The 24,923-nt window shown below is 41.6% G+C and overlaps 3 protein-coding genes and 1 long non-coding RNA gene across 7 annotated transcripts in view; 2 read left to right on the top strand and 2 right to left on the bottom strand.

Annotated features, from left to right (window-relative positions):
- Positions 1-6,780: 6,780 nt before the first annotated feature.
- On the bottom strand, positions 6,781-13,459 carry LOC145652092 (uncharacterized). The gene is made up of 3 exons (XR_014118310.1): positions 12,012-13,459; positions 11,100-11,197; positions 6,781-9,743 (listed from the first exon to the last, which is right to left on the bottom strand). It is a non-coding gene; the product is annotated as an uncharacterized LOC145652092 (long non-coding RNA).
- Positions 13,460-13,876: 417 nt separating this feature from the next.
- Positions 13,877-16,676, top strand: tceanc (transcription elongation factor A N-terminal and central domain containing). The gene is made up of 2 exons (XM_027031017.3): positions 13,877-15,549; positions 15,861-16,676. Exon 1 carries the CDS (start codon positions 14,389-14,391, stop codon positions 15,532-15,534), a length of 1,146 nt encoding a protein of 381 aa, XP_026886818.3. The 5' UTR covers positions 13,877-14,388; the 3' UTR covers positions 15,535-15,549; positions 15,861-16,676.
- A 151-nt stretch (positions 16,677-16,827) lies between these two features.
- On the top strand, positions 16,828-20,446 carry LOC113590726 (ras-related protein Rab-9A-like). Its single transcript, XM_027031018.3, has 2 exons — positions 16,828-16,920; positions 17,784-20,446. Exon 2 carries the CDS (start codon positions 17,800-17,802, stop codon positions 18,403-18,405), a length of 606 nt encoding a protein of 201 aa, XP_026886819.2. The 5' UTR covers positions 16,828-16,920; positions 17,784-17,799; the 3' UTR covers positions 18,406-20,446.
- Positions 20,447-20,486: 40 nt separating this feature from the next.
- Positions 20,487-24,923, bottom strand: part of gpm6ba (glycoprotein M6Ba) — a 34,635-nt gene continuing 30,198 nt past the window's right edge. For 2 of the 4 annotated variants that reach the window (XM_035534664.2, XM_035534663.2), the window contains exons 5-7: positions 24,830-24,903; positions 24,482-24,547; positions 20,487-22,645 (exon numbers count right to left, since the gene is read on the bottom strand). In XM_035534664.2, the coding sequence (XP_035390557.1) occupies positions 22,493-22,645; positions 24,482-24,547; positions 24,830-24,903 (293 nt within the window). In that variant the 3' untranslated portion in view covers positions 20,487-22,492. Of the gene's footprint in view, positions 22,646-23,043; positions 24,085-24,481; positions 24,548-24,829; positions 24,904-24,923 lie in introns of those variants that run through there. The other 2 variants (XR_014118172.1, XM_035534665.2) reach the window with 2 other exon arrangements.

The raw sequence follows: 24,923 nt of genomic DNA, 5'->3' as shown, positions 1-24,923 counted from the left end.
TGTGTGTGTGTGTGTGTGTGTGTGTGTGTGTGTGTGTGTGTATATATGTGTGTGTGTGTGATGATGGCCTCCTGCAACATGCAGAGACAGCCCTGCCTGTAGGCCTCTCATTCCAGCTTCATAGATTTAGGCTGACTCAGGTTGATATTATCTGGTTATGCAATAATCATAACAGATCTGAGACTAGTGTATGCACATATGTGCACCCACCCACCCACCCACCCACACACCCACACACACCCACACACACACACACACACACACGCACACTCACAGAGACAGTTATGAGCGCTTTCACACAATTACACAGCTTTTTATCAGGAAATGTACACTGAGTCATTTACAGATGGCCTTTTCTCAAGAAGAAATAACTGCTTCCAGCTACAACAGTCGCACACAGCTCCAGAGTCGTGTAAATTCAGCCTGCGGTAGAGTGCACTATACTGCAAATAACTCAGGGCACTGAACATTCCAGACATAGTATGATTCACAAACCACAAATCAGCTTGATCAAGATACACATGCGTGAGCCCTTCTGAAATGGGAGGAGGTTCAAGAAAAAAAAAGTGAGTTAAGGTGAGGGTAACTTAATCTTCCAAATTGATCTCACAAAGAATCTGCCCATAGGAGTCATAATGATGTCACTGTATTTCATACAAAAGAGGTCTTAAAAGATGCCTGCGGCTTCTGAACCCAGGCATAGTGCTCACCTTCACCTTAACTGCTTGAACATTTTGAATGTGATCTGGTTGATGGGAATCCATGTGTATCTGCCACCATGAGACTCCACTTTGGTGGTCATGGCACTTTGGCAGTTGCATGAAGGTGAATCTTTGGATAATCTGGATAATCCAGTATCTCAGCGACAGACTGCTGAGAGTTAGGAGTACCAGTGTAAGCTTGAGTTAGAGGGAAATGCAGGGTGAGGTCATTAGAAAGAGAGCACAAGAGAACATGAGATTTCATTTTGTTCATAGCCAACTTGGGTACATCTTACTTGATCAGGCTCTCAAAATAATAAATGAACCATGTAAATGTGTGAATTCTGGATGGAACAATGAAATTCAGTGCAAATGTCTACACAAGTGCAGATATTAGATCCACAGAAGTAACACAATGACCAAGCATGAATGCACATAGCATATTCCCACAGTTAAGACTACTCACACAGTTGGGCCTACTTCCATAGTTGGGCCTAGTCCTCTCTCATATTCATGAGAATATGGGTCGGTGTGAGAGAAGTCCCGGAAGGTCCCACGTGATATGGGAGCTTTTCTCTTGAGTTTCACTCAGCCCCAACTGGACACATGCACCTGGGGCACTAATGTGTCTACCAGGGCCTAGCCATGGCCTTTATGGGTCCAGAGGGGCCTGTGAAGAACTGGCAGATGTCTTTGTGGATAGACAATGGCAGGGCTGGTGTTTCCAGCCTTGGAAGCCCAACCTAAGGAGATGCCTACAGGCAGGGATGATTGGAACACCAAAATAAGAATCTTGCAAACCTGTAGCCATGATGTACTGTCATCTGTCACAGTGTGAAAGATTTGTCATGTGTGTAATAACCAGTATTTGCAATTAAACCCACAATTTATTTGGTAAAGAGAAAATAAAAGCAACGTTTGAACTGAACAGCAAGATTTGTTTTTTCAGGAGCATTTCCTCTGGGAGTCATAGCTTAATGCAGTGACAGCCTAATGCAGTGATAGCCTAATGCAGTTATAGCCTAGGCTTGAAGAATCGAATGGAAGGCTCCTAACTGCTGAGGCAGGACTTGAAATGTGCTGGTGTTCTGAAGCCTCCCTAGATGTTACACTAAGCAACTGTTCAAGCACCACAGGTAAACCTCTCAGGGCAGTATTAAAGTTTAAAGAGAGGGGGACTGAGCCAGCCAGAACTGGCGGTGGCAGTGAGCCAGAATGACTGAGAGTTTATCACAGGCATCGGTTCGTGACTCCGCTAACAGCAGTGCTGAGGCATGCGAGAGAAGTCTGTGGTTGCTTTACACAGCCTCAGGCAGTGAAAAGGGATGAAACAGAACCCCACTTGCGAATAGCTGAAAATTTACATCTACAACAGGTATGGAATTTCCCTAAAGGACAGCCTATTTGCGGCTGAGCCGGTTTGTCTAGTTCAAAGATAAGTGGTATCCCCTAGATACCGCTATCAGTGTCAGGTATTACAGCAGTGTAATGATGAGCTAATATGTATGCACAGTACACAGATCCTTGTCTTCATATACATATATAAATGACAGAAGCTGACATATGTAATGTGTCATGCGCCCTGCTTTCTGTTTTGTCTGACTCTGTTCAACTTGTATTGGGTGTGGTGGTGTAACCTGAAAGATAGACTATTTCTTTTCAACAACCTTTTATAAACTCTGTGTGTGTGACAGAAAGAGCCCAGTTCATCACTGATTTGCCTCCAGTTTTACAATATGCTGGCTTATTTGTCGCATAAGGGGAATGAAATGGTAGCATACATAGGTCAAACAAGCTATAATACAGCTTGTTATATTTAATATAACAAGGATTCATAGTTCCTGAAATGCATCAAGTGCTTCTGCATGTATACAAAGAACATGGAAAATCATACATAGTGAGTGTATGCAAGTTAGTTTTGTTTTACATAATATCATAGCATACCGAACATTTGCACAATTCTTTTCACACATTCTTGGTTTCTCGCAGTGCCCATTTGAAATATTACCTTTTTTAGTAAGTTTGCCTTGCACACCAAAAGAAATCAATATCAGAACTAAAATGTATGTATTTTGTTTGAACACAAAATATATGTATTTTTGCCAGTGGGTTTGACCCCTGTACAAGCAGCAGTTATGAATGAACTGGGTTCCTGCAGAGATGTGCTATCTATAGACCACATGCAAATAAATTGTCAAAGAAACTCAGTGCACAAACACACACTAAAGTTCAAAATAAAGACCATCTTTCATTGTCCGAGGTCTTACACTGATGCAGTGATATGGTCAAAGGTACATTCACCATGCATACCTAATATGTACAAGGATGAATGTACAAGTAATAGGTATACTAATGTATATGTGGTAGGTTTCTAAACATTTGTAAAGATCTGTAATAGGTCAGTCGTTTCACTGTAGATGTGCCTCTCAGTCACATTCCTTGCACAAGTTTGTATATGTAGGCTTGTTCATTGTAAACACTACACTATGCTCCAACGTGCTAGATATTCAAGCAATGTGCCCTCCAAGTCACGTATGTGCTCCGATTGACACACGTGTTCTCCGAGTGAGTCACCTATGTTCACCTATGCTTGTGCTCATCAGTGGACTCGCTGCTCGAGTACTATAATGGGGACATTACTCTCTGTGGGTGACATGATTATTATTTGAGGAGAGAAGCCTTATTAAGATATTCAAGCCTTCTGCAATCGCCAGCACAGTGAGACAGAACAAAATATGGAGGAAGAGGTGATGGTGATTAAAATCAGATGGTAGACAATCAACAGATGTTTTGATAACTTGAGTTCATTGTTTTGATGATGGTGATTTGCAATTGCATGCAAATCATGATACCTTTATATTATGCTCTTTGCTAATATTGTCTGAAGACAGCATGGAGTGTGTCCAAGTTAGATAAACATTTAAGAGGAAAAAAATAGTTTCTAGAACATTTTTGTGCCAAATGCAGAATTATATTAGTACTGTGAATTTTGGCCTATTTAGACATTACACAGGAGTGCTTGAATGTTATATAAAACTTTTGGCAGCATGAAACACCCAATTTGCAAAAAATCAATACACTATTATATACTGTAAAAATTGTAACCCTGTAAGGTTACAGGTCAGGTGTATGGTCACTGCTTACTTGCAAAACTACCTGAACATCCTGCAAATGGTTCTACAATGGCCCATGCAGTATCTTAGTATCAAAAGGATATAAAAAGAAAAACTGAAAGAGAGACACAGAGAGAAAGAAATACAGGGACTCTGCTAACAGATTGTCTTACCATCATCTGAAGGCACTTTCCCTGTCACATGGCTAGTTCCCTTATAGATGGCAGTGGTGAAGTCTAAGGTCAGGCTTATGAAAGGGTTAATGATGCAACAATGACTGTGTTGACAGTATGCTGAAACGAAACAGCAGTTGTGTCTTGTCTCGCAATGGAGTGCTCGTACAGAAGATTTATTTCAGGGACCAAACTAGAGAGAGAAATGACTTTCAATCTTTTACAACATGCTGCAATCCTGGATCTGGGTCAGTTTGGCCTAAACATGTGCCGTTTAACATTCAAACCAGACGTCAGGAATGCCAGTTACATAATAGAGGGCTGCAGAAGATGGGCAGAAAAAAAAAGGAATGAGAAGAAAAGCTGAATTCCTAAACGCTGCAGTAAGACTCAAGGTCAGGGCCCAAACTGAGCTCTAATTACAAACATTCCTCAAGTGAGCACTTCGAATCAGAGCAGGAGGATTCCACTGATGTCATTCCTGTTACTCTGTTCTTCCTGCTTCAGTGTGAGAGAGGTTGCTTTCCTAGCCTTGGCGTGGCTAATGTCATTGTGTTTGATTTCCATCCACTGGTGTTATATGCTTGTTACAGAGATGATGTAATTATGATGCAGTGTTTATTACTGTAAAACATAATGCAATGGCTCTTGATAGGCTGCTGGGAACAGCTGCTAGGCTGATTTTGGTGGTTATGTGCTTGTTAGACATGGGTTGAATGAATGTCTGCGTTTATGGGTTAATAGGTTGGCAAGGCCCTTTACGGTTATATTTACACAGCAGATTATTTGGGTCTTTGGGTCTTTAGGTCCCAACTGGGAAAGAAGTAGTACCCCCCCCCCCCCCCCAGCCGCCCCAAATGCTGACTTTACATCACATTAGAATACCATTGGCAGGAAATTTGGTCATCCTGTTACCTGATTGGATGTTACAAAAGCAGCACTTTCTGGGTGGCCAGGAATAAATGAGGCTCAGCTGTAATCTAAATCTGAGAGAGAGCGAAAGAGAGAGAGAAAGAGAGGGTGAAAAAGTGACAGAACCTTGGCAAAAATGCAAAGCTCCTTTTGGAGTCACCCAGGCAGAGACAAAAAACCAAGAGAGTATAACAGGTGGAACGTGGACTCATTCAGTACATCAATTCTCTCAGTGATCTTTCAGTGCTTTCACAGTCCCAAACAATATAAATGAGGGCGGTGAACAAGAAAACTTTTGTCTTTGGGAGGTCTATACCTTGCAAAAAATGATCTGCGCTGACAGAAACAATGCGCACGTGCGCATGTGTTCATGCTCAAAAGCCAGAGCTGAATACAGAAAGTTTGTGTGGGTGCGTGTCTGTGTATGCATTTTTGTGCGTGTGTATATCTGTCCGCATGAGTGTAGGGGTGTGTGTGCACATCTGTATATACATGTGTGTGCATGAGCTGAACCTGTTGACAACACCTCATCCACATGACCTCAGATAACTATCAAAGTATATAAGCTTTTGTATAATTTCTGTAACAAACAGAAGTCTGCGGGGGGGGGGGGGGGGGGTGTCATCTGTTTCTTCAGATATGTGAAGTTGTGCAGCTTGCTATACCAAAAGAGGAAGCTTCCTGAGACTCCACAGTACCTGATCCAAAACTGTGATGCTGAGAGGGAGGAGGGGAGACAGACATGGGGGTGTGCCCTGTGCCCCCGTGTCCCAGTGTCTGTGTGACAGGGAGAGTCCTGGGCAACCTCTGCCCAATGAAGATAGGAACACCAGGTCTCGGGGTGTGCATGGCAACTTCCCCATGCAGGAACTTCCCCAGTTCTTGAACTGCTCTCCTTACCTGCCCGTTAGCCTGTGGGTGATGGCCTGAGGTGAGGCTCACCATTGATTTTCTAGGAACTCACACCATACCCGGGAGGTGAACTGAACCCCCTGGTCTGACATGATGTCCTCAGGCAGCCTGAACTGTCTGAAGATGTGGCAGAAGAGCAGGTCAGGATATGCCTCGGTTGTACTGCCGGGAAAACGTGTTTGCCTTCACGTTCCGCGATCCCAGTCTGCAGGTGACCAGGAAAACAAATAGGGAGGAGGACACAGACCAACTAGCCTCATTGTAGTTCAACCTCTTGCTGGTTCATGATGACAGTGAAGGGGTGTCATGCCCCCTCCACTCCCGGTTGCCGACCCCATAATTCTGTTGTGTAGGGCTCAGCTTCCTGGAAAAATACACGACAGGCCTTAGCTTGCGGTTTTCCCCAAGGTTGACAGTACAGTCATAGATGCCTGCAGCTCCCTTCATAGACCCTCCATGAAGATGGTGCCAGGAACTCACTAGCATACTCCGCTACTGAACAGGGACCCTGCTGTAGATGTAACAGGGCATGACCACAAACTGACATGAATGGTGAAATACCACCTTTAGTTCTCCAGTAGCAAAGAGGAGACGGACACCAGAACGGTCCCCCAGGCCATAGCCCTCCCCGTGATCTGGGAGACAACAAAAGCTACCTTAGCATGGCCAGGAACATGAACCCCTTGCAACCATCTGGATCCCCACCATATACCTTAGCAATGTGACACAACACCTCTTTGGCTACTGAGGGCTTCATGCGGTCACCAACCCGACTCTCTACACAGTGGGGAAGGCTGTCAATCGTGGACTGGAGTTCACTGAACTCCTGCTGCCTCTTTTTCAAAGCAGCCATCTGGGCTGTCATGATTCAGCCCAGTCTGGTGCATTGTACTCCCTCAGGTGGCTGTGCATTCTGTGATGCTGAGAGAGATGGATCGAGACGCGAGTGCAAAAAAGGAGTGTCTTTATTCTCCACAATTAGAATAAAACATAGGGAGAACACAATGTTGAGCACAAAAAGAAACACAAAAACATGCTGGCAGTAGTATTCCAAGTGAGGAGAAACCGAAGTGCAACTACGAACTTTATGCATCATCTGAAGGCATGACACAGGCGAGCAATGCCAAGCACTTGAGGAGAGTACCCGTGGTGAGGTAGGGAGGTGAACAAAAGAGACTAAAAAGGCATAGGTGCTCGTGATTAGTAATTAGGTGATTGGGAGTGGGGCAGGAGCAATGTGTGTGTGTGTGTGTGTGTGTGACAGTGGGCGTGTCCCTTGTGCGGGGTGCCTGGTGCATTGTGACAAAAACCTACAATGATCTATTGTATTACACTTCATGACCATTTTATCCTATTAGAAACGGATGCAGGATATTGAATTCATGTATCAGGTTACATTTTTTTGTAAGTATATCTGGTTAATTTTTTTGTTTTTATGCCATAAAATAATTATTACACATACATAAGAATTCCTAAATGTCTGTATGTTGTCTTAGCTACTTACATATATGCTAGAAAAATGTATAAGCCACTTACATATATGTTAGAAAATTTTGAGTTGCATTCCAAGTGTGGATATTTCAGAGCATTGACTAAACTTCAGTCGGGCCTCAAAGGTCAAACAAGCTACTCTCTGTACTGGACAGAAAGAGCCGAATTCTCCATCAGCTCTGATACTGTGATATCATCAGGGTGTTTGAAAGGAGAGCAGCCTTGTTTTTTGTGACTCAAGGGCACTTCTAAGACTGTTTGGCTTATGAGTGTCTGAGTCTTTATTTCACATGACTAGAGACTTCCCAGAATGTTAATGTTTAGTTTTGAAAGCTGAGGAATTTCTTTAGCTTCCTTCCCCACATTCAAGACATTGAATTAAAGACAACATTTTAGTTGTGACTCTGAGAATCTCACTATGATAGACATCGCAGAAGATGGAACTATCATTTTCAGAATGAGTCCTTCCTGTTATAGAGGTCACTCGAGATAAGAACTGTACATGTACACAGTTCATGCCTAATCCATGCCTTTAAAAAAGCATTTTCAACGAAAAATGTTCATCACCGATGCGGTTTACTCTATATTTGGGTTTTAATCATGTTTAAGCTTTGAAAATATACATTTATGCATACATTTTCTGTAATACATCTGAACATGCATCATATATGTGCTGTCCCATAAACAGGAAGCAAAAGAAGAAGAGGAACATGAAGAACCAGACGCATTCTGAATGTTCTCCGCAGTCACAAGACTCAAGGCAACAGATGCAGAGGATCACTTCTGCATTTACTTCTCTGAGGGGGAAGCAGAGAGCCTGGCTGACAAAACAGACTGCCCCGTTTGAGCTGGCCTGAGAACAGTTTTTTGGTTTCTTTTGTAATGGTTGATGTCAGGGATTGAGTAAGTGAAGCTGGTCAAGGAACCCGTTCAACTGCACCTACTGCTTATCCGTGTCTCTACTTCTATTCAAATATAGCATAGTGGGTGTTCTCTCTATTCTCCGGCTTTCTATGCTGTTTGTATGCGTTGGATTCAATTACACGGGGGGAGGGGTGTGTTTTAGCATAGTAATGTTTCACCAGACAACTGTAATATGGAATAATATGGAATAATATAATATGGAAACATCTTCAGTTGGCATTGTCCTTCTTGTTATTTCGTCCTTTTGTGGCTGACATAAAATTTTCAGACATTTTTTTTGTGCTTTGGAAAGTTTTTGTTTGTTTGTTTTCACTTGTCAGGCTCTGATCTTTGCTGCCCTCTTGGTCTTAAGTTTTCATCTCTCTTTTTCTCCTTATTTTTGTGCATGTGTATTTATTTCTTTCTCTCTCTCTCTCTCTCTCTCTCTCTCTCTCTCTCTCTCTCTCTCTCTCTCTCTCTCTGTGTATGGGGAGGTCATGTCTGGTGTTCTCATATTGCTTGCACCCTTGGCCTGATAAAAACCTGCTGTGGAATTTTGACCCCATTTCTCTTTCCTCCCTCGTCTCCGTCACGCTGCCATATATGGACTGCATCTCGTCACACTGGCTCACATGCACACACCATGCTGGTGAGGTCTACCAATAAAAGAAAAAAAAGAATGAATATGCACATGGGTGTGTGACAGTGGTTGACCCATCAGATTGAAAGACTTTGCCCAAATGGGTGACATCACATTTTCCCTTCTGTGCCCTTTTTGTTCCTGGTTGTACTTATGTACAGATGAAAGATTATGTAACAGAGCGCGCGCTCTCGCTCTCTCTCTCTCTCTCTCTCTCTCTCTCTCTCTCTCTCTATATATATATATATATATATATATGTGTGTGTGTGTGTGTGTGTGTGTGTGTGTGTGTGTGTGTGTGTGTGTGTGTGTGTGTGTGTGTGTGTGTTTCTGCGGGTCAAAGTGATAGTGAATCATGCTTACTGCACTTCCTCTCTCCTTGTTGTAGACTTGCTGGACAGTCTGTTGCTTGGCTACTGTTACAGAGTCAACATTTTTTAAAGTTAGAATTGCTTATCTTCAACACGAACCGACTTCAGAAAATCGTGTGATACTCTGCTATGGTATTTCTTCACTGAGTGTAACTGCATGTATCTTGTGGTGGGACTGCATTAATAAACTAATCCTGGTTAAAGGAGCTCTGTACATGTGCGTGTGCGTGTGACCTCATGGTCGTACATGTGTTTGCACAGCTAACTAGGCAAGCCTTTTGAAGACACCACACAGTGCTGCAGAGCTGATTCACACAGACATCTTATGGATTCGTTATCCAATACGGTCGTCTGGTCGAAGCACGGGGTGGTTTGCATATGCGGCTGGGCTGTTTCCCACAGCCTAATCATCACCTCCGCAATCTCCATGTTAGGAGTCATCCCACGTCCATGCTTGAGACTGGGAGTTCATGCCTCCCATAACAAAAGGTCCTTGTCGCCTGTTGTGAGCCTTTGTCATAGGATGGCTGGCAAAGCAAAAATATTTAAATAAATAAATCAGAGTGGACTCTCTCTCTCTCTCTCTCTCTCTCTCTCTTTCTTCCTGAGGTTTGCTTCATCATGATTTCCTCCTCTCTCAATTCTTTCTCTTCTCCCCGCCCATTTGCCTCCCTTCACTGCTCTCACTCTCTCGTTCACGCTCACTCTCTCTCTCTGCTGCGCTCTCTCTCCCTCCCCCGACTCTGATATAGTGGATGAATACAGTGGGGTGTGGGGTCACGCTTGCCCCTTAGACATACAGACGGGCAGAAGAGACAGTGAAAGGCAGAGAGAGAGAGAGAGAGAGAGAGAGAGAGAGAGAGAGGGAGGAGAGAGGAACAAATCGGGGGGTCAGAAGAAGAGAGGAAGAACAGGAATGTGTACACTGTTGTGAAATCTGAAGCAGGAGGTGGTAGAGGTGGGGAATTGGTGGCTGTCTGCTCTCCTAGGAGTCTCCGTCAGGTTGGGCCCACTCCCCTCCACTGCCCTCCACTCCCCTCCACTGCCCTCCACTCCCCTCCACTCCCCTCCACTCCCCTCCACTGCCCTCCACTGCCCTCCACTGCCCTCCGTTCCCTTGGCTAACAGAATTACAGGCAAATTAAAAAGAAAATAGTAAAGTAGCTTTTACATTCCCTGAGGTCCGAGACAGGTTGGAAGATAAACAAGAAAATAAGTGAGAAAAAGAGTACTTGTTTTGTCCGTGTTGAGGCTCAGCTTCATATCATTTCAACTGTAATTATAAACTCAAATATTCAAAGCAGACTGCTAGTGAAAGGTTAGTATTGTTCTGAGTTTTTTCACATAGCAAAGTGCTCATTACAGAACACCATCACTTCTCATCTGTGGTTAGCTCTCTCTGTGCACCTGCTGATCCAGTGCTAGAGTTAATGCTTACTGAAACCTGTTTTCATGCAACTCTGTTCCTCCCTTTGTCTACATTACAGTCACAACAGTCTGCTGCATGAGATTCTGTGTGGGCGGGGCTATCTGGAGATGTAGTAGTGTTATTGTAAATACAATTTGTACGTTTGCACCCACATTTTCATGCTGTAGACCTACATACAACACATGGCCACTGATACAATGTCATAGCTTAGTAAAGCTTCAAGTCAATATTCAAGCTTCAAGTTTCATTGGAAGCACAGCACAATGAATATATTACAAACTACACAGTATGATATGAGATGACTTAGTATTACAGTGTTGTGAAAATATGTATCACAGACACAAATTGGTCCAATGCAGAACACAGCTAAACTTTCCTTTCTTTGTATTGCACTGTTGTGACCATTCTTCCAGTAGGAGAAATGTACACACTAATGAAAGATTTGTGTGATCACCTTCGCGTTCCTTCTGGCGGGGCGTGATTGGACGGCTGTTTCCCGCCTTCTCTTGTGTCTTCCCAAGAACCTCTCAGGAAGCCATGTCGAAAGGGAGGCTTGTGGGGAGGAACAAAAAGCCCTGTGATTTGCTACATTATAAACAGAGCCAGCCTGTCTCACTCTCGCATGCACGCACGCGCGCGTGCACACACACACACACACACACACACACACACACACACACACACACACACACACACACACACACACACACACACACACACACACACACACACAGCCGTATGGGCCAAGACACCTCCCCCTCCCAGCAGTGCTTGATCAACACAGTGGAGGGGGTCAGCACACATAAACAGCACAGCCCAGAGAGGCTGTTGGAAGGGAATTCCAAGATGCGTGGCACCAGAAACACAAGGAACGGCCATTTGATTTCACAACAGCAGGGAGCGTGAAACACATCGGTGCTTGTGAAAGGACAGCAGCCTCAGCCTACGTGACCGCAAAGTATGACCATTAACGACATTCCTCAACTGATTAATAACATGACATGCAATATTACGAAATCTCAACTGATTAGAATAGAATTGTGCCATACGTGATCAATCCAAAATGCAAACAAGACTGCTTAATTAAAACAATCGCAGCCCTCTATTTATGTGGGGTTAATGAAGACGCCCAGTTTGGAAAACAGCATTTATGTTTTGGGGTGATGTTTACTTTGATCATTAACAGTACGGAGAATTACACAGGGTTCACGTTGCAAAAGAAAAACAGTGATGATACACTCGATATAAATAGTAATAAGCTGAGGCGCTGGATAAGCTTTGTTTTCTGTCTGTCTGTCTATCTCACTCTCCTTGCCTGCAGAACAACAGGCAACTGCCACGAATAAGATCCCTTGCCTTATCTTACCCTTTCACCACTCTTTGGTGAGTCGAACAAGTTGGGGCCTGTCCAATTCTCTTTCTTTCTTTCCCCGTTTCTCTGCTCGCCTTTGCAGAACACAACCAGCCATGACATCAGCACCATTTATTTACCATGAGAAACTACCAGTCAGCTGTTGAGCCTCAGCATAATGCTGTTACAAGAGCAGGTGGTAGTTTCTTCGGGCACTCAGATACTGCTCGTCTAAAACTATAAACCACTCCACAAATAGATGATCAGGCCATAACCTACTCGCAAAGGCCAAAATCTAAAGACAAAAAATATTGGAATAGAGTTGCCCTTCTAAAAGCAAACTATTAATAAAAATAAGTAAACACAAGTCCATTTCATTTTCCGTCTGTGCATCAGTTAAATTCATCATTTGCGTATGGGACCAGACAAGCTTACTGTAGCATATGTATTATGCTACTTTTTGAAGTCGCTCTGGATAAGAGCGTCTGCTAAATGCCATAAATGTATGCTCACATTTCAGTATCCTGTTTTGTCAAAATAAAGTGAAGTGAATTGAGGAAATAAATAAGGGTAGTGAAAAAATACTGCACATTCGAACGAGAAGAACAAACAGATTCGTCATTTATCATCCGCCAAATAGCGTCGGTTTGGTAATCTGCGCCGAGATAGGCGCACAAAGAAACCGCCAGGGAGCCTGAACAATCAAGTATTATTCCAACATGCCTTCAAATAAACGCAGCACCCACGCTGTGTAGGATTTGGAGTAGGTCTGCTGAGCTGAGAACAGTTTTGCAAGGCCCTTTACAATCGCCCGCTTACAGATTTTGACAGTGGAAGGTGGTCGCTGATTAGTTTATAACAGTAAATCCACCCTAAGCATCGTGCAATCAAGCAGGAAACGACTCGCTTCCTAGTCAACCAGGAAACGACTCGCTTCTCGTCACGGACGTTCTTGAACTGCGATCGCCCTCGTCTGGGCGACAGCCGGTAGTGTTCGCTCAGTAAAATTCCACTTGCACCCTGAAGTCACAGTTGGTTGAGCACAGTTTCGACTGCAGAGGTGCAGACATGTTAGTCATCCCACGCCGGCAGCCCTTGAACCCTCAGTAGTAATTGTGCCTAATGGAATCTTGCTGAAGTACTCCAGACTTGATAAGAAAACAGACATTCCGGTCAATTCTCTAGCCCCACCCAGACATAATAGATTAGAACAGCAGGGGTGGGAGTCAAATGAGGGAGCCAGTCTCAGCCAGTGAGCGTGTCTACATGTGTGCCTATATTTAAGTGTTTGTGGGTTACTTTAATTGTTTAGAATATCAGATAACAACGGACACTGCTATATGGTGAAAAGAACGTGTACAAAAAGCTTCATTTTGTGACTATTGTAGCCATTATGCATATGTAAAATATTAACAGCCTTCCTGTTGTGGTTTCTCTTAACATTGGCAGGAAATTACATTGGATCAACATGACATTGTCCCTTGGGTTAGGCTACTGATAAATGTGTGGAGAATAAACACATTGTAACCTAATTTGAAGTGAGTGGTATTACTATAACGAATAAATTGGCTAAGCCAGAACCGTTGAGCAATACAAGCTTCCTTACGATATCATAAACACTTAAAATACAATTCAATTAAAATACATACTGTTAAGTATAAGTATATATAGATGTAAATATGCTAAAATAATTATTTTGGGATAAATCATAATTAGCTATTCGTGATCAGGGATATTTCATTAAGTTACACATAAGTATGGCTGTTGTGGGCTTATATTTGATTATTAATACCTTTAAGGTTAAGTCTATACACCTAGAATAAAGTTCACAAATCGTACAGAACACTAATATACAATCTTTATTATTTTATCTACAATTCAATGGAATGCGTGTAGGACACCGATAATAACAAATACAAATAACAAAGTCTCTGTTATTTAAAGTCGTATAAGATACACATCTAAACGTTTTTTTACAGCATTATCATTGCGTGATATCATTTTGACGTTCAACATTGTAACATTAGACCTACTACTCCCACTAGCGGACATATGTAAGTATTAGGTGATGGTGACGAACCATAACAAACATGGCGACCTGCATTTAACAAAGTCGGTAAGGTTTTAAATGTGTACTATCAATCACAAACGTTTATGTTTTTTACTATCCATAAAACGTGTATAGATGATAAATTGGTCGGACTGTAGGTTGTTTAGTTACTTAAAGTCTGTGAAAATAATAGCGTCGCGCACTGTGCTAGGTTACTATTGAGGAGAAACGAAATACGAAGTACGTACATGCAACCATCAAAAACTACCCGTTTAAAATATCAATCTTACCCCAGTAGCTGAAGAATGACAATTTTATGTTAATCTTTAATATTTCTGAGACATGGATCTACAAGAAATTACACGTTACGCCACACGAATAGAAAAACTGCACAAAGACGGCAACTATGAAGACATTTCATCTTTGCTGACAGACCTCTGCAACACTCCTGTCGTCCTTTCGCAGCTGCAGAACACAGCCATTGTCCAAACTCTTTGTCAGCTCGTGAAGTCATGTCCAGTAGCGGCTGTTCGTAAAACGGCCAAGGATCTGCTCTCAAAATGGAAGCAGGTGTGCAGTTCACCATATGAACACAAAAATATAAAACACAGGAGTAAGATAAAAGAATGTGAACCAGATGACAAAGATAAAACTGAAATAAGTCAATCTGTTCCCATTAGCACACAGCACCCACATACTGGCAACATACTTGAGCCAGATAACGTGAACCAAGAACTAACAAGTCAGGCATCTGGCTTCAGTGTGGCCTCAGGTCAGCTGTCTCCTGAAGGCACTAAGTCATTAAAGGAGGCAGGAGAATTTATGAATACACATAAAGCAGAGGTTAACCAGGCTGTTGCATCAGATTTGCCAAGTTACAATGGAGAGGAAGATTCAGGAGCCACCTCTACGATTACACCTCAGCCCGCTACTGAGAGCACAAACTTGAGAGCAAAGTGTGTAGAGCTGCTTCTCCGAGCCCTGACCCCAGATCAGGAAGCAGACGTCGAAGCCACGACCCAGCTTTCCACCTTAGCCCACACCATCGAGAAGCACATTCACGCTCTCCACAGCCAGAACCAGCTCAAGTACAAGTCCTGTGTAAGAAGCAAGTTGGCTAACCTGAAGAACCCCAAGAGCCCTCACCTCCGCCAGGGCCTGCTTACAGGAGCCCTGCCTCCTGAGGTGTTCGCACGAATGTCCTCAAAAGAAATGGCCGGCGAGGAGCTCCAGCAACTGAGGGAGGGATACACGGCAGCGGGCATCAGTGAGCACCAGCTCCCTTGTGGTCCAGGAGGGATGCGGACCACCAAAGTACGCTGTAGACGCTGCGAGGCCATGGACTGCACTGTAACGCAGGTTTGCCGCGGGACGCTCTTCCTGCCTTCCTGGGTGAAGAACAGCAACACAGATGAGGAGGTTGTGACCTTTGTGACCTGTGCTGGATGTGGGGAGCAGTGGTACCATAGCCGCTGGGTGTGCCTTTGAACAGGCCTCTGAAAGGTTAATATCTATTTACTGCTGTTTTAGCTAAGGTCAAAATGTATTTTACAATGTACTTAAATATTTCAACAGTGCAAAAATATATATATTTTTTATGGATGTGAAGCACTTTTTTAAAAAACAAAAATGTCCAGTGTGCATAACTGAGGACCTTTATTGTGTACCATCCTCAAAGCAGCTCTTTTCAGAGAGATAGTAGAAATACCTCTAGCTATGACCATGTGTATAACAGAAATATAAAATCTGTGCTTCAGGAATATTGAGGACGGGAATGCACAAATGTTCTCATTACCCCTTTTTTGCTTATGCAGGACTTGCCCTAAACAAATCATAAACATTATCTGAGAAACACAAGGACTATTCTCAGATCAGCACAAAATGGAACTAACGTGTCACGATGTAGAATAATTATCTGGAGCAATCTTCACTCCAGTACCCTTCTTGGAAACTCATCTTGTGCCACATGCAGTGAGCATGTGACTGGATTTTCTGCCCAAGATGCGGTTCGGATACAGATTTCCCATCATGCTTCAGTCAAAAGTTTCTCACTTCGCCAATATGCATGTACCTTTTCGATACCTTCAAAAATGAAGAGTCTCTTCTGAGAGATGGCAGTGTTAGATCACTGTTTTAGAGTTAAACATATGTTTTGAGCGTTGGGTTAATTGGTTCATTTTAACAGTAATTTGTATATAAATGGAAACTGGTAAATGCTCAGTTTGGGGGGAAAAGGTTTTGTGTGTGTGTGTGTGTGTGTGTGTGTTTTGGTGGGTGGGTGTCTGCTTGTCACAGTTCTGTCACTTATTCCAATTATGATCAATAATCCTTGGGGAATGCCTATATCAAAAACTTTGCAATAATGGTTTCTTTTATGTGAAACCATTATTTTTGTATAACCCACTCTTAAGGTTTTATGTTTTAAGGTCATTGCAGTTTTGACACTCCCTTGCACACTATAAAGTCCACTTGGTTACTTTATGACTGAATGATTAGACTTGCCTTTGTAAACTGAATGATACTATTGTGTTATGTATAATGATTACTGTTATGTATAATGATTACCATAAGTATGTTTGCTGGATTTTTACATGGTAAAAGTTTGATAAAGACTTGATTGCCTCTCTTAACTGACTAGCTGTTTTAAATTGTGTAACTAATCTTTGTTCGTTGCTTCAACAAAATAAATGCTTAAGAAGGTCCGTAATCTTAATGCAGTGTGCATTTGGTCACATGAGTGTCAGGGAATGCTCTCAGAAGACCAGGGGTGCCAAATCTTGGGGAAATTCCAAAAGATATGAAGCGTGAGGTGGTGGTTGAAGGATAACACCGCATATAGCTTACAGCCCGTCGATACTCCCCGATAAACTAACGGTAATGTAATATGAAATCCTGTTTTTAGAAAAGTGCTCTTTGTGAAACTCGCCAATTTTTGAAGGTTGGGTTTTATAAAACCTTTCAACTATATGCTTAGCGTAGACGCTAACTAGTCAAAATAGCTTTTTTTTAAATGAATGGCTTTCATGCACTGGAATGTTCCTACAACTAGTTCATAACATTACATTGTAATGCATTTCTTTGCAAACCGCTGCCTAAATACAAGCTATCGTGTTCTGTTCCCCTCTAGTTTCCAGTCGTTCGCATGAATTTAAATAATACCTCCTCAGAATTGTGGGCTACGACAGACAAATGTGAAATATAGGTTAACATACCTACTTAACTTGGGTTTCTTTTCGGCCATGGATAATTTCGAGAAGTAAATATTTTAAGTATGGTATTTCTTTGTATTTCGATAACTGAATTTATTGAACAATCCTGAAATTAATTTTGACCGCATTATTGAATCCCGGAGGTGACTCCGTTGTCATCTTTGTGGTCATTTAAATGCATGCCTTTTCAAGCAAAGCAGACGGTTGTTGAGTACGAATGACCCCCATGAGGTTTGCCTGGATTAACTTTTGCGATAAACGAAGCTCTGTCACACAACCCGCCCAATGATCCGTGGACACTGAAAGAAGGTGTCATGCTGTGCTAAACTTATGTAAGCCTAGAAACCTCCTACGAGATGAAATAACTATATGTTCCTTATGTAGGTTAAGATTAAAATAAGTTCTACATTTGCCTACCAGGACTGTCAAAGACTATCATGTCCATTAAACGTGCTTTCGAAGTGTTCTGGAAATTCTTGACTGATAAGATAAAGAACAGAATAGTTAATGTTTGTCTGTTTGTATCAGGTCTCGTGTGTACGTCATGGCCGACAAGTCGACTCTGCTAAAAGTGATTTTACTGGGAGATGGAGGTGTGGGCAAATCGTCTCTCATGAACCGCTATGTGTCCAACAAGTTCGATACGCACCTCTTTCACACCATCGGCGTAGAGTTCCTTAACAAGGAACTAGAAGTGGATGGACGACGGGTCACATTACAAATCTGGGACACCGCCGGCCAAGAGCGATTTCGCAGCTTACGCACACCTTTTTACCGAGGCTCCGACTGCTGTCTGCTAACGTTCAGCGTGGATGACAGCCAGAGCTTCCTCAACCTCAACCTCTGGAGAAAAGAGTTTGTCTACTACGCTGATGTGAAGGAACCCGAGAGCTTTCCTTTCGTTATTCTCGGGAATAAAATTGACGTGTCTGGGCGGCAGGTGGCAAAAGAAGAAGCGCAAAGATGGTGTTGTGAAAACGGCGGGCACCCATACTTCGAGACTAGTGCGAAAGACGCGACAAACATCGTGGAGGCTTTTGAGGAAGTGGCGAGGCGAGTAATAGCCTCGGACGATAAACAAGAGCCTCTACTGTCTACACACACTGTAGAATTGCGCAGGAAATCACGCTCTGATCCCAGCTGCTGTTGATGACTTGTAATGCGAGGTGACGTGTATGATTGTTTAAAAGCTGTCGCACGGAGCTTTTGGCCAGCAGGCGGCGCTTTAAAGGAAGGAACTGTACTTCCATTACCACTATGCCTTGAGAGGTTTAAAAAGCTCTGCTCAAGCGCAGGTGTGGGACGCTACGTTACCACTCACAAGGTCGAGTAGCACCACTGCCTTGAAGCATAGTTTCTGATGTTTGATGTAAAGCCGTTTCATTTATAAACGTGTGTAATCATTTAATTCTTCATTGTGTTATGTATCAGGAATGAATTCTTAAATGACATTGGAAATTTAGTACATTTCAGTGGGATTATCACTCAGGGAGTCTGAAGAATTTTAAGGCATGTAGGGTGGTTGCCTCATTTACTGAATGTCCCGTATCTGTTACTTTGGAAAAGGCCACTATATAGAGAAATCCAATACATAAAGAGAATTTTTTCTTTTTTGAAAAAGGTTTTTTGAACAGTGTTTGATACTTTGATGCATTGTGGGCTATATTGTAATGCTTTTTCTTTTATGGGAATTTAGAAAAATTTATACTGTGTAATAATTTCCAGAACATTTACTAAAAACATAAGGACTAGTGGTGAAAAGCTCACAGACTTTTCAGTGACCATTTTTTTCTCAGTAGTGGATTTTCTGTCTTGATTGACAAATATTCAGTTGGGCATCTTTAAAACAAGAACAATACTAAAACATTACTTATATGCACTACTGCTAGCATTCTACTCCGTGTGTGATTAGCTAACAAGCAAATTACATAAATATACACTCCTACACTCATTAACATTTTTTTTGTCCAGTTCTCAACTGATCAGTCAAGTTTTCATGTGATCTTGTTTTTCTTATCTAGTATTTTATATATAGTTTTAATGGTTTTTTTTCAGTATCATCTATCTCTTTGGTTGTTCCCCTTCTTCCTTCTGTGCAGAGGATAACAAGCTATTCATATCAGTGCCCTCATGGTAAAGTCAAACTCCAAATGAGATTAAAGTCAGACTCCAAATGTCACTGGTAAGGACAGTGACAGGAGCTCAGTGGTCTTACTCATTTTAAAATCAATACTGACCTGCAGTGAGTTTGTAATACAAAGGAATGCTCTTCTTATGTATGCTCTTTGATAAACGGTACGGTCTGTTATGTTGTGATCATAGAAATATTGTGAATAATGTCAAATTACCAATGTGTCGAAAAGAAAAAGAAAAGAGGCCGCCCACCCTGACAGCACAAGGAGGAACTGTGAATGTGTGTGTAAGTGTGTGTGATAAATATGACTCCCACATTTACCACCGATGTAAAATGTGCAAAACATGGCTGCAGACAGCAGAGACAGTGTACTGTTAAGAAATTAAATCTTCACAATTTTGTTTTTTTTTTTCTTCTATTATGCCTACAGTCTGATTAACTGTTGCTAGTTGCAGAAAACAACTCAAATAGCTGAGTGACCAAAGTAAAGATAATTCTTAGGTAGTGTGTGTGTGTGTGTGTGTGTGTGTGTTATAAGCTAAATTATACACACATGTAATTAACTCTAATTAACAGATTTTACACAGTTCCAGTTCCAATGTGCACATTAATCTTTTTATTGTCTCAAACAGAGACACCAAAGAGGAGGAATGTACGGTTAGTAAGACCCTGGTAAGATTTTCAAAATGGCTTGCCATATTAGTAAGTACTCCACCAGATGGCATCAGAAATCTGCATACATACTTCTTCAGCAGTGTGTCACCATCACTGGTGTGAAAACATTCAGCATTACTGCAGCAGATGGAATGAAGCAGATTGTATAGTATTTCTACTGTTGTAGAGGACCCTTTCTTGTTACTACCAACTCTGTTAGATCCCTTTCTGGTTTTCTATTTTCTGGCTTTCTATTCAGCTACAGCATAAATGTAGAGATATACTATCAAGCACATTTGGTATGGAATCGGTTGACAGAATATCATGGCCTTCATTGTTATATGAACAAAGTCTTGTTTCTGTAATAGACAGATACTGTACATAAAGATGACTGATGAACTTCTCAAGTGGATTGCTGAGTAAACACAAAAAGACAGGTCATGTGGATCATAGAAAATATCATTTTTACTAGAGAAGGTTACAAAAATCACTATACAGGATTCATAAAACATATGACTTTTCAAATTAAATGGACTATGAAACATCTAGGACTACAATTTCCATCAACATACAATGGGTTATTTTCTTGGGGGGGGGGGGGGGGGGGGGGGGCACTGCCTACCATAGTTCATCAGAACAGTGGACTACACATCACCTACAGAAACGCAAAAGAAAAAAAATAGAATATCATCTCTCCTTCATGCAATAACAAGGGAACGATTGAACATCCAGGCACACATCTTTTTATACAAAACAAAAGAAAAAGGTGTTATTGGGCACATCCCTGCAGTCACGTCCCTTTAACAGAACATACAGCAAGAAACAGTTTATATTCAATAATAATACCACTGTATGTATGGACAACATTAACATGCTTATGAGTTTTTGAGACATCAGAAAGATGAGTTAGTGTTTAAATGCTTTGAGAGAAATTGAAATAAAAGAGAAAAGTGGTGAGAATCATAAGCAGTAATAATGAAACTCCTGTAATTTTACGTGGCAGTTTTGTGATGACACACAGTATATCAACATATTAAAGGAATCACTGATCAACTCACAAAACTTTTGGTAAATATCAATTTAGCCACGAAAGATTCCACAAGAAGATAGCAAAAACCACCAAATTCAAAAAACATTTATAAACAAAGTTAAATGGTTTATAAAATGGTTTATAGTAATGTGTTGTAGATAGTGTTTTTAAATATATCACTATAATTCTACTAATTTGAGCACGTTATCCACCAGAGATATGATGGCACATTACCTTAATATTTCGTTTGCTGGTCACTGGTGGAAAATGAGATTAGCATTCCTTAAGGAACATCTACAGCTGGAGAGGCAGCGGAAGCAGTCTGGGGATCTCTGTGCCTTTCCAGTTGGTATTTGTCACTAGAAGCTCTTTTTTCTACTGGGAACACGATACTCCATTCAGTGTTTAATCAGGTTGTTGTGCCTTATTGCACATTTTATATTTTTACATTATTATTTAAATTTTAATTAATCATATACATCTAATTATAATTTCTTTTCTTAATGTCTTTATATATAGTGTAAAATTGGCTTCTTAATTATTTTAGAATTCTCTTTGCTTCTTATATTTGGCTTAAAATGTTTATTTAGCAGGACGACACTTCAAAGAGAACTTATTTTGCAATAGAGAGAAATTCTGAAATATAAATGAGTATATGGTCTTTAATTTTAGAATAGTGCAATGTATCAAGTACCAGTATAAAAGGAAAAAAAAGATTAGTAGTTAAAAAAAGATCAGAAAAAAGAAAAGTTGTGGTATTCAAGAAAAAGAGAGAAAGAGACCAGAGAAGTATCATATTAAATCTGGCATACAGTGAGTATTAAAAAAACCAACAACATTCATACTTTCACACATTTATATATATTTATATATGTATAAAACACCAAAAAGGAAGTTCCTGCAAAATGTCTGTTATGCGTTAGTGCAGACAGTAACAGTTGTGAGGTAGTGCCATACCTCAACAGTGCGTTACAAAGACCCATCCATTCAATGCAGTAACAGCCATGTTTTGACATGTCTGAATGCAATTCGTTTTTACTTTTACTTTTTAGCCATTAGCCACAAGCACTGAAATGATTACAAGTTTTGGAATAAAATACATGCATTTTCATATAACCTTACCAGCACCAAGTAAAACACACCTAAAATTTCACAATCCGTGAAAAGGGTCAGTCATTTCTTACGTTTGTCATATAAAACTGATAACTAATTTCACATCATGTTTAAAACGGCCTATAACTATGTTATGGCATTGTTGTAATGCACTGTTGAAGTAGCGCACTGTTGAAGTAGCGCACTACTACGCTTTGTTAGTTAGCACTGCTTTGTACTTGAGCGTATGTGTGGATTTAGTTGTGGGGTTAGGAGCAGGGTTACAAGCTGAGCTGAAGGTGGACTTGGAGGCCAGTCGGCCTTGGCTTATGAGTAGGAATTGAGGCCCTCCTTGGAACGTGACTGCACGTCTTGCAGTTCGGCATCGTCCTTGGTCTTGATGTCCTGGTAGTCGTGGGTCTGCTGGCATGCCCCCTTCAAGTATGCCCAGTTAGCCGACAGGATCATGAGATAGTGGATCTGCGGAGAATTGGGAAAGAGGAAAGATAGACAAACAAACAAACAGACAGACAAACAGAGAAGAAAGAGAGGAAGAGAAAGTGATGGGGAGGGAGGATTAGCAGTGGGTGGGTTAGTTAGCCGAAGCCAGCTACATGAGTTAGGGTACAATCAGTTAGTCTCTATAGAACCTTTCAAGTGATAAAACCTTAATTAAATTACTATAATACGTTATATTACATAAAATTATGTAAACAGATGTTAGTTAATGAAGGTACAGAGTACCACACAATGCATGGTTATATAATAATTTTAATTTGACACAGATGTTAGTGAATAAGAGACAATGAATGGGAAAATTAACAATGACACTGCTTAGAGTTAAAAGCTTTTTCAATAAATAAAAAGCCAGAGAAATCTTGTTCTACATATTAAATGTTTATTATCCCATCAGTATGACTTATAAAACCTCCTCTACCTGTGTGAAAGTAATACTACATCTGAACAAAAGGCCAAAAGTCAGTGCTGAACACCACAACAAATGCTCTAAATGTGACAGATGACGTCTAGTTCCAGCTCTGCAGGCACAAGATACTCTCAAGATCAGTGTGAAGTACAGTTCACGCCCTTCACGGGTACATTCGATGAAAAAGTCAACATGAGAGCTGTATTGGAGCCCAGTGAACCAAACGTTTCTATTGTCCTTTCCATTCACCTCGAGAAATGGACTTGTTTGACCCTCCTTAGCTACACTGCTTGACCTGCTCTTTCTGACTGACCGTCGCCTTGACTGCTGGTGCCTCAGGGCATGTGATGTGTGATCCAGTGGACAGGACGCGTCCCTGAATGCTGATCCTGGGTCCTGCTGCTGCTGCTTGCCTGATCTTAATCCTATTTGTTAGGTTCTATGGGACACACAGAATCTGATGCCTTTCTATCTACTGCACTGGTGTCAAGTTAGAAGTTAATATGCGGGCCCTTCATGGGACACCATTGGCTTGCAAAGTTCTAAAACCAACTGGACACACTGAATGCACGGAACGAACAGAGACGACGATTAACAGTTATCCCTGGTAAACACTGAGGTCAATTAATTAAATGGACATTTCTTTTCTAAAGGCCAAGTGAAATAATTATGATATGGGAGAAACGCAATGATGTACTGCTGCTACGTCTTCTTGACAATGAAAATAATCCTCAGTAAGCTACTGTATGGTCCATGGTGTCAGTAGTACTCTCTCTTAACTCTACCTCCTTTTTGCTCCCTGTCTACCCCTCAGCCCATTTCTACTGCTCTCTCTTCCTCCTCTCCCTCTCTCCCTCCCACTGTCAGAGCACTGTCCATGATTCACGACTGCCCCCTCAAAAACCAGAGTTTAAAACTTAGTGGTGTGGGCGTGACCGTGGCTCTTAAACTTCAGGACGGCATAGTTATACGTGGTGGCCATCATGTAGATGAGCTGGGAGGAAGAAAGCAGAGGAAAAGAAGAGCGAATGGGTGACATGGACCTCAAACTTTGGTCCTGAACAAATGGGAGTCAGTGGGAGCACTCTTAGCATTATGTAAGTAATATGTTTGATTACATCATCATGCACAGGAATGCCCTTTGAGTAGAGCTGCACTGAAACACAAACTAAATCAAGATGACAGCACTAACGTGACTCCAATGACCAACATTCTTCAGTTAACACCATGCGGTGACACCCAATCAGTGCCACTCATCTCAATAATCTTATGGCAGAATGTAAATGCATGTCATTCAGTGAATACATGAACAAAGATTAAATGGTTTGAACATGACAAAGTGAATTCATAAACGGTGTGTGTGGGTTTCTAAACGACCGTATTAGTCTTACCAGTGCAATCACGGTGGCACCAGCTCCAGCACATGCAACAATGTAGAGATGGTAGGACAAATAGAACTGCCGTGGGAGAAATGGAGGTTGTATTAGAACATTCAATGATTCACTCTCTGAATGGTTTCCTCTGAATTCACTCACTGATTCACTCTTCTCCGAGCTGTACATGTACATTATAAAAAAAAAAAGGATACAAATAAGAATCATTCACAACTTGCTTAAAATATAGCTTACCATTTATTTGTTATGCTTTGCTATATGCCATGTTTCTGTAGAAAAAGCATTATGCACCGTATTATGCATCTGTAAGGACATGTTAAATTAAGATAATGGGTTGACATGTACCTCACTGGTGTTACAGATGTCAGCCAAGGTCTGCCCACATGCTTTGCCAGGTTCTGCATTCCAGGGGATAACTCCTGACACAGGACGGTACACC

The sequence above is a fragment of the Electrophorus electricus genome, chromosome 18, assembly GCF_041902795.1.
Source record: "Electrophorus electricus isolate QZ-2024a chromosome 18, ASM4190279v1, whole genome shotgun sequence".
NCBI classification, from domain to species: domain Eukaryota; kingdom Metazoa; phylum Chordata; class Actinopteri; order Gymnotiformes; family Gymnotidae; genus Electrophorus; species Electrophorus electricus.
This window is presented reverse-complemented; position numbering and strand designations above follow the sequence as displayed.

Bases quoted from the DNA above. Each gene is read 5' to 3' on its own strand.
- tceanc (XM_027031017.3), top strand. From the start codon at position 14,389: ATGGATCTACAAGAAATTACACGTTACGCCACACGAATAGAAAAACTG.
- LOC113590726 (XM_027031018.3), top strand. From the start codon at position 17,800: ATGGCCGACAAGTCGACTCTGCTAAAAGTGATTTTACTGGGAGATGGA.